The sequence below is a fragment of the Montipora capricornis genome, chromosome 9 (assembly GCF_036669925.1).
Source record: "Montipora capricornis isolate CH-2021 chromosome 9, ASM3666992v2, whole genome shotgun sequence".
In the NCBI taxonomy this organism is placed as follows: Eukaryota; Metazoa; Cnidaria; class Anthozoa; order Scleractinia; family Acroporidae; genus Montipora; species Montipora capricornis.
Genome location: NC_090891.1, coordinates 44,170,809 through 44,180,808, shown reverse-complemented (window position 1 = coordinate 44,180,808; position 10,000 = coordinate 44,170,809). Strand labels below are relative to the sequence as shown.

General features: G+C 40.0%; 2 protein-coding genes across 4 annotated transcripts in view; both read right to left on the bottom strand.

Annotated features, from left to right (window-relative positions):
* LOC138017881 (dual 3',5'-cyclic-AMP and -GMP phosphodiesterase 11-like) overlaps window positions 1–3,429 on the bottom strand; it is a 29,920-nt gene extending 26,491 nt beyond the window's left edge. Inside the window, exon 1 of one of the 3 annotated variants that reach the window (XR_011125947.1) lies at window positions 2,424–3,206. Coding sequence is in view for 2 of the 3 variants with exons in the window: in XM_068864871.1 (XP_068720972.1) it covers window positions 2,424–3,122 (699 nt within the window). In the remaining variant the exon portion in view is untranslated. Of the gene's footprint in view, window positions 1–2,423 lie in introns of all 3 variants that reach the window. The other 2 variants (XM_068864871.1, XM_068864872.1) reach the window with 2 other exon arrangements.
* A 4,721-nt stretch (window positions 3,430–8,150) lies between these two features.
* Window positions 8,151–10,000, bottom strand: part of LOC138015799 (uncharacterized) — a 24,625-nt gene continuing 22,775 nt past the window's right edge. Inside the window, exon 13 of the mRNA XM_068862910.1 lies at window positions 8,151–10,000. This exon is cut by the window's right edge and continues 854 nt beyond it. Coding sequence (XP_068719011.1) covers window positions 9,913–10,000 — 88 coding nt within the window. The 3' untranslated portion in view covers window positions 8,151–9,912.

Genomic DNA, 10,000 nt, shown 5'->3' with positions numbered 1-10,000 from the left:
TCATTATATTGCTCAACTGAAAATCCAATCCAAGATTTCCAGTTTTATGGAAAAAAGTTACCATCCAATAGTATTATTCAGCCTGTGTTAAATTTACTGTAAAGCTCACCAACCAAGAGTGTTTCATTTTGTAATGGTTTTATGCACTGCAATATCAGCGTCCTAAGTAGTCAATAATTCTGTCGAACTATAACTATCTTCCATAGGAAACGTTGCCAATAATAATTATAATTTTCATGATGAACAGATCATTAACATGATTAGGTCAGTAATTATCATCTCCATAATAATAGCTGGCATTAAAATACCTTCCATGTTCCTATTACAGTACTAAAAATTAATTTCACATCAACACAAAGCCAAAAGCTCAGGTATGAATTTGCAGCACACCTATTTTCAAAGATCACACATTTCATTGGCTCTGCCCATGGGTACATACAAATATTATTACAAGATTGATGCAATTTTGTCTTAAACAATAATTTGGCATACAGTGTTGCCACTGTGGGAGTAAATCAAAGTAGTTACAACCATATAGAGCTGGCCACTAACACACTTCAACGGGGACCTTCTTTAAAAAAATTTCACAACTGCTTATAGTATACACTTCTGGCATCACAAAAAATTTGAATAAATCAGCTGTTTACATATTTGCACAACCCAGCTTAATTCTCCTTAGTGAAAAAATCATCAATATGCAAGTAACTGAATTGATACACACTGGTCATATGAAGGTTTTAGTAATATACTTCTAATTCACTGGAAAGTGAAATTTTACAATATCCTCTGTGGTCCCACACTCATTTCTAATCTACAGATTTAAAAGGTTTCTCCAAGTTTTCCTGTCAAAACACCATACCTCATGCAATCAAGCATATGATAAATTTCGTTTTAATTAACAGGAGAGCTTTCAGCCGGACGATATAACTGTTTACACACACTCATTTTTTCGAAGTCTTTTTTTTTTTTGTTCCACAAGAAAATAGATAGGGGTTTATCATCACAAAGCTTGTTTCCTTTCTTTTCAGGAAAATGGCAATTTTTTCTATTTAACTTCTATTTAACCAGCGTTAATATTAAAAAAACCAAAGGGAAGCTATAGATCACAAGAAAGCCACAGCATTTTACCTATGGTAATTAATACGTCATTCTGGAAAAAAAAATTAAGTGGAGCTGTTCGTAAGGAAAAGATTACTCGAAAGCGCTTAATCACTTCGCTTGACATAATTTTTTTTAAGCACAATCGATCGTCTCTTTTCTAGTCGCATCGATGTTTCCTGTACTTTTACTGAAAAAAATCTTTTTCTGACTGCAACGCAGTCAGTTTATTAGAGGGGCAACGAAACCTTGAGCGAATACACAAAACATAAATTATTTCCGACAACAACCAAGACGTCTGCTCTCGAGGAACAGTCGCCTTCAGAAGTTTGAAAAATGTACTTCTTGGGAAAGTCTCCCCGAAAAATAACCTCTTAAAAAAGTTAACGTTTGCGAAAATAATACAAAAGTATAAACAGCCTCGAGAAATTCAATACAAAGATGCATTTGTTGATATAATTTTTGGCTGGATGGCTTTGTGACGATGATTGTTTTCAAATGACACCACAGGCTTATTTTATCGCGGTGTCGCAGAACCAACTAAAATAAGATCACCAATAAGCTTAAATCTTCTATTTCTGTATGACGTAGTTTTAGCCTGAAATCTCTGCGATAAAATTCGCTTGTTGTGCCGAAGCGCCAATCGAGGAACAGAATGTAAACAAACTAGTAAATATGTCGGGGAAAAGAGAGACCAATTACAACTCCCATGTTTTGACGAAAAGTAAGCCGTTTCCCGTGAAGAACGCTGCTAGTTCTTTGTTGATAACTAAACTACGTTTATACATTATAAATCCCTCGCGAGAAATATACCGTGCTTTAGATTCTGTAGGTCTGTGAGGATATCTTTATTACAAAAGGTCTGCATCTCAAAAAGTCGTTACCACGGAGTCACTCGTAAATTTGTTTGAAGGTGCTGTGAAATTAAACGAATTTTTGGTCAAGATCCTGAAAAGAATCGACAGAAAACTGTCACTTCGTTTACAGAACTAAGTCCACTCGAGTGACAAATCTCTTGAAAGGGCATAACAATGTTCGTAATCGATTAACAAGAAATATCGAGCTACAAGGCCAAGCCGCTAAAACATGTACTGTAGTTTATGAATAACAAATGTATCGCTGGCCAGAAAACACACACACTTCTCTTTATGGAACGTTGCCTTACGCGAAAAAATACACAGGCAAATTCAAGGTAGCCTCTGCTACCAATGTACTAGTACAAGAAATCTTAAGAAAAAGTTTGAGACAACCAAATAACGCTTCGCGAAGAATAATAACAAAGCGCGACAGCACAGCGAGGGTGACCATACAAACAGCTGACTTACCTCGTAGGCATTCGCAATGTTCACAACCTCTCCCGTCGCGGCAGTGTAGCCCACGATTCCAGTTCCAAGAGGAATTCGAATTTCTTCTAAGCCTTGCATATCCTCTATTTTAGATTCAGCGTTGACATCAAAAACTTTAGATACAAGGAATCGAGGCCCATCTTTCGGGCCTTCAAGAAGAAACAACGAACAGCGGTCACCATTAACCAGAATACTAACATTTTGCAGAATTTTGTGACAAAGAGTTTTAACGTCCAAATCGTTAGCAATGTCTTTCACAAGTTCCATTAACATTTCTTTTTCATCGAGCTGTAGAAGTTCCACTCGCGATTTGCGATTTCTGTGCGGAGAACGAATTCTATGTAGAGGTTCACTAGGGGAAAGGAAAGTCGCCTGGCCATCGACTACATTAACCAAAGGTTTCAAAATTCCTCTCCCTTCAAATTCAGACGCAGATATTTTTCTGACGGGCGTCGAAGAGCCCGAAGCTGGCGGTGTACCGCCCGGAGTAGGTGTCCTAACTGATCTAGACTGTAGCCAAGAATCAATCAACGTCCTGCTTGCTTTTCGGGTAAAATAAGAATGAACAAAGTCGGGATGATCATCCAACCACGCTTCTATGTTTTGCTCGACGTTAGTACCTTCGAGCTTGATGCCCACAGACTCGTTTTTCTCGTTTTTAGTGCAACAGTTCGCCATCTTCGCGGCGTGTTGACACCGCACATTCGAAACTTCTCTCGCGACGAGTTGATCCTTCGCTTCGCGATTCGTGGAGTGGAAACTGACAATCAGTTGTTTAAGTTGATTGACAGTTAATTGGAGCGAGTATTGGAAGCGCCTTTGTGATTGGTAGAGCTCTTCGAAGGCTTTTTGTGCCAGTTTTTAGCCAGCTCTCTTTCGGCTATGGTTGGAACAAGCTCTTTCTAGCTAATTACAGGGGGGGAAATTCGAAGCTGTAGGACCTCTGTTGTTTTCCCCTTCGCGTTTGTTTGTATTGTTTATTTTCCTACGTAGCATTTTTAATTACCACTTTGCATGCTGGGATATTACATCAACTTCGAAAGAAAGTATATTTTAAGCAAATAGGGTTGTTAGGCGTTGAATTATTTATATTGTCATCAAAAGACGGTCTTCAAAAGCTCTTACAGTAACAAATCTTACATTTATAAAACTTCAACTGAAAAAAGCAGCGGCTACCATTTGTAAAACTGAAAGAAACTCCTTTCGAAACTGCTTTGAAACTGAATTACCAAAGCGGTTTTTTTTCCTGGTCTCAAGTCTGAAAAATTGCTCACGCCAATTGCGCCTCCCTTTAATTTTTTTTCGTCGACGATAGTTTTTTGCCTTCGAAACCTTTCGCTGCTTTTTTCATCTTTTTTCCGTTTTCTATTGCGCAATGAATATTTTTTGTATATGCATACGCAGGTTACGTAAATAATTAGCTACATTCGTCTCAGACTGTCCTTGATACAATCACAGGTGTATAAATCATCCTGTAATATAAAATTTGAGGAGGATCGAAAAGGGAATTTTTGGATTATATTCTTCAGTGGATTAAAAAGCTGTTTTTTTAATATGGGTCATTGAAATTGATGCAAATGACTTTTTTTATTATTTTTGACTACCTATCGCTGGGCGAGAACAAGATTATTGCCAATGTCTTATCTATGCTATGAATCTTTTTGTGATATAGGAAGTGTCAAGTGATATGTCATTAATACCGTCACATATTGTGTATGCCTTGCATAATTATAACTAATAGTCGTCTGAAATTAGAGTAATGACGATCATAATGATAAAAATAATTGAGATTATATTGTTGCCCTACAATTGTCTTACGCCTTCTCGGTCATAAAGTGATCGCGTGATTTTTAGTGAAAGGTTTCGTGTAAGTCACGCCATTGAGAGAACTCAAGCATAAAGGCCTGGCCAATCGCTCGCAACATTTCAACGCAACATCTTGCAACATTGTTGCTTGATGTTGCGACATATGTTGAACGGGCTGGCCAAATGCACGCAACATTTTCAACATTTTCAACGCAGCACGTCGATGTTTATATGCCCCATGCCCCTGGCACGCAACAAGTGGACCTAGCGCGCATGCCCTAGTGCAACAATTGACTGAACGGGGCCAAACGAGTACAACATGATGCAACATTCAAAGTGTTGCACGAGAAATTTGACCGTTTTCAAATTTGATCCAACATGTTGCAACACATCCTAACAGGGTGGCCAAACTTATGCAACATGTTGTGCCCAACAATGCTGCAAGATGTTGCGTTGAAATGTTGTGAGCGTTTGGCCTGAGTAGGAAGTAAGAGATCCTTCAATGTTCTCTAAATAGATTTCACTTTCCATCCGGAAATCTCTAGACAGTAGAAATTCTAAATTAGGAAGTCAGTAGGAGTGGCTTTCCAGTCGCGGTCTTTGATTGGAGAACGAAACAATATACACTTAAAGTATGGTCCCGAGGGAAAGAGTTAATTTTGTTTTCCCGAGAGTCCTGATGTTTCCCGAGACGAAGTCGAGGAAAACGTCAGGACTCGAGGGAAAACAAAACTAACTAGTTTCCCGAGGGACCAGACGTTTAGTGCTTTGTTGTACATTTAGACTTTTCCTTCAATGATCGCAGCAAAACATCCGGAGCGCGCAACAACTGCGGAATTTTATCTTGGTCGGGATACATTTGAATTTGACCACCCTGGGAACGAGGTAAGAATCAACCAACCACAGTGCTCGTTTTGTTGAGTGAAAGTCTAGGTATACAACAATAAATGATACAACAGAAACACCTAGCCATGACAACAAAAGAAGCTACAGGTCAAATTAAGGGGCCAATAAGAATAACAAATGAATGAAGGGGTAGTTTCTAAAGAAACTGTGGTGCTGCGTCGGTGGGGAAGTAGTATACAAAAATTTGGTTTTATCAACGGAGTTGATAATGTAAATTTGCCACCGTACAGAGATTCTAAAAGCTGACGTTTCGAGCGTTAGCCCTTCGCTCTGACGAAGGGCTAACGCTCGAAACGTCAGCTTTTAGAATCTCTGTACTGTGGCAAATTTACATTATCAACTCCGTTGATAAAACCAAATTTTTGTACAATAAGAATAACAGCTAGGAAAAGCTTCAGGATTACGCGGGAGTATCGAGAGAGCCCCCTTAGTAAAGAACAATCCGACCACACAAGCTTGTTTAACGTAGAATTCTGAGTGGATTAAAAGAGTTTAGTAAAATCATCTTCACAATTGTTTATCGGGTATTAAAACGAAAAGGACGTCTTTCCGGAGAATTTCTGTCTTTCTCAACCAACATAAAAACTCTCACGCCTCAAACTGTAAAAGTTGAACTTTCCGTTGAAAACTGACACCACGGAAGATTTTTAAAGTAAGTAAATATTCCAGACAAGAGGCCTATGTCGTGTGTTTTCTTTCCTGGTACTGTCTAGTTGATCAATCCTTTTAAAAAAACAGATCAAGAAAAAAACGATGCCATAACCGGATGCAAAAGGATTATCCCGGCTTACTAACGAGTGTTTTTCTCTTTTGATGCGATATCTCAGACGAAATCGGCATAAACTCGGCGGAAATCGCACGCCTACACCAGATCAGCTTCACAATGGCGTAAACAGAGCAGGTCATGTTAATCAGATGCAGATGACCTTGCCTGCGCCTAACAGCGCCAATCCACAGGTGACAATTATCAAACAAAGCGAGATGCCTGCTAAAATAAGATATAGTTGATACAGAAGAGCAAAGATAGAGATCCGATTTTCGCCGGATATGTGTCGCTGGGCTTTCAGATCCCCTACCCCCTTAATAGTCTATTTTAGCGACCCCAAGTTGGTCACTTTTTGTTTATGCATAGACCTTACATAAAGCCTTTTAATTGTAATGCGACTAGTAAATATTAAATCGACAGCGCTACAGTCCTTTCTGTAACAACTCTTTCTTATCGCAATCTCGACAATTTGCGACCGCATTCTATTTATGTATTTACAGATTCAGTATCAATACTAGGTGGACAACTAGGTGGACAGAACAAAAGTAACTCTGTTGCAAAATCTGCTGAAAATGCAACCCCATTATAGTCAATCCAGTCATGAAAATGCGACCCCATCCAGCGGCACATCACCATTAGTCCATTAATAGGAAGTTCCCTTCCCCCCCGTCCCCGGGGATGATTGTTAAGGTAGGATCTCTATCTTTGCGATTGCCACCTGTATCTTTGCTCTTCTGCATTAATTGTCACTTGGGGATTGGCGCTGTTAGGCGCAGGCAAGGTCATCTGATTAACATGACCTGTACTGTTAACGCCAACGTGAAGCTGATCTCATGTAGGCGTGCGATTTCCGCCGAGTTAATGCCGATTTCGTCTGAGATATCGCCTGCATCAAAAGAGAAAAACACTCGTTCGTGAGCCGGGATAATCCTTTTGCATCCTGTTATGACCCCGCTTTCTTGATCTGTTTTTTTTTTAAAGGATTGATCAACTAGACAGAACCAGGAAAGAAAACACACGACAGAGGCCTCTTTTCTGAAATATTCACTTACTTTAAAAATCTTCTGTGATGTCAGTTTTCAACGGAAAGTTCAACTTTTACAGTTTGCAAAAAAAATAACTTCGCCAATATCCAGCCATCTTGACCGAACAAGCTTAGACAATAAAGGAGTAATTATATGGGATAAAACATCAAAAAAATGGTCTTTGATCTTGTGGGACCACGCGAGAAATCCCGTGCCGGTAGTATATATATGGGTTATTGACCAAGCGTGAGGTCAAGATGGCTGGATATTGGCCAAGTTCTCTTTTTTGCCTGTTTGTGTGTCGAGGTCTATAAACACGCAAAAAAAAGAACGAGGCCAATATCCAGCCATCTTGACAGAACAACCTTGGTCAAGAAAGGATTTATTATATGACTTAAAACATGATCTTTGATCTTGCGGGAGCAAGCGAGAAATCCCGATCGGGCAAGTACCGCTCCATCTTGCCCGCTCGCGTAGCCAATCACAGCGCGCGATTTGGTTCATAATCCGTATGTATTCCTCATTTTCTCAAATCCCATAATGCATCTTGTTTACTCCCAAAAATGTTGCATAATCATTGTTTGCCATTTACCCTGGGACATGAAGATGTCCCAAGAGAAATGGAAGACAATGCCCATGCAAAATATTATGCAGTTTGAGAAAGTAGGGAATGTATCTATTCGACGTTTTCAGGAACAGCAGGAACCGGGAAAGAATCGGGAAGGAATCGGGAAACGGGACTGAAAAAAGCAGGATATCAAGACCTTAGGTTGGTGTGAGATGCTCGCACAATTCTTCAGCATCGGTTGCCACCCATTTTCTTTGCTATTCCTTTGGACTCGAAAGGAACCAAGAAACGGGGATTGAAAAAACAGGATATCATAATTTGATAATTTATAGTAATATATAAAAACAACGATGCTGAATAATTACTATGTGAAATCAAATGGGGACGAGTCAAAATAGGAAATGTTTTTACGTGTCTTGTCAAAATTCTTAGAATTTCCCAAGACTTTCGTCGCTTTAACTTCGCTTGCCTATATGCCAGCAGCCACCATCTTTAATTTATTGCTCCAAGTAGGCTAAACTGCTTATTGGCTCAACATTAAGCGCGCCATTTCAGCCAATCTAATCTAAAGATTCGAGCGCACAGCGATAGTGCTGTCAGTTTCAGCACCAAACAACACTTGTGAACGTCAGTTCTTGCTTCCCTTTTTATTTTCATTGCGCAAAGCATTTCACTTAAACATCAACTGTTAAAGACAGGTCATGATCCCACGCATTATCAGTCAAAAACTATCAACAAAGCACACGACGCAATGACAACGACGTCAAGGAGAACGTTACAAAACAATGGGTTTGATGAACAAAAACAAAGGCTCTGCAGTCTGCATACCCCAACGTGCGCTTTCCATTTTGGTACATTTCCACATCGTCAATCGTCAGAGCTCTGACGAGTTTTATCAACTCTCTGATGGAACCAACTTTTTCACGTTTCAATCCCCATCGACGCCGCACAAGTGTCTTTGGAAAATAACAAAAACTGCACTTTAAATGACCACTTCGCAACAATGCGCAGGCAATAAAATGTTTCAACACAACAGACCAAAAAAATCCTCCTGCAGGGTGGCTATTTACAAAGCATGGTAGATTCAAGTTCGGGTCCACTCAAGACAAATTCTTCCAACGGTCAAAGCGAGATTTTGAGTGTGAAGCATGCGCATGAAAACCCCGCGCCAAAACCATTGATTTACGCTGCATCCTCGCATGTTGATCGTGCAGATTCGAGCCCACGGTTTACCGCATATAAGTCAAGTGCTGTCTCATCTGACCCAAAAACGTACGGTTACTTGATGGTTATAATCATTTTATATCCAGCTAGCCCGGAAGAATAATTGTTTTATTAGAACCTTCAGGATCAACATGTCGACTAAAGCATCGATTTCTGCTTCGGCCAATTCCGGTCCAAAATGGCTTTTGTCGGCCATTTTTTCTCAGAGCTGCAAAAATGTTTTCAGCTCGCTTTCTAGCTGACGCGTTCCTTGACCATATTAGGTACAGCAGGTATATGAACTGATAGCCTGTGTCCGGTGAGCAAATGAAAATGCTGGAAACCTGATATCCGTAGTTCAGTTTTTAATAATTAGGGATACCTCACTGAACGAAAAGTGATCATAAGCTTTAAGTGCACCTTAACTAAAATATCTCGTCGCTGAGATATCTCTTTCCATATGTAACAAACAATTTACAGTTTTCGACTCGACATAACTTTTTTTATGTGCTTGCAAAATGTACGCAAAGTAACAAGACTACAGCAGTCTTTGGACTGGAAAAAAAAAGTGATAAGAAATGGAAACAGGGATGGCACAGAGGTTGTTTGCATTCGCCTTCCACCAATGTTGCCCAAGTTCGATTCCCGGACTCGACGTCATATGAGGGTCGAATTTAATGGTTCTCTACTCTGCTCCGAAAGGAGTTTTTCTACGGGTATCACGGTTCTTGCCTCTTGCCAAAAAAACAACATTTGATTACTTTCGTGTAATCTGATTTGATTTGCCGTTTCTCCAACTAGTAGAGCACTCGTGGTTAGAAAGGTAAGCTTGAAGTATAAGTCATCATCATCGTTATCACTGTTATCATCATCATCGTCATTAAGGGTCTACTTCTGATTTTACGCAACAATCTGTTTTGCACTGACGGGCAGTTGGAGGTCAAATGAAGAACAGCACCTGGTTGACCCTGGCCAACTTATAACGTGTGCGACACCTAACAACGTTGGCTGCTGGTGGAAAGATCTTATCAACGGAAAACACTTGGTGCACTATACTGTAACACGACGGGATTCGTGCTACGAGGTAAACGATGCCAAGACTGAGCTAAACATTCTGAATTTTCCCCAGGCCACAAACGATACATCACTCGCTGAAATTTCTCTCGGTGATGCCACGAAGCGTCACGCAACATGTCACATTTGCCTGATCCTAACTTGCGTTCCACCGCTGATCTGATTCCTGGGAACAGGAGTAATTTCCGGTGCAGTCAACAGCTCGTCA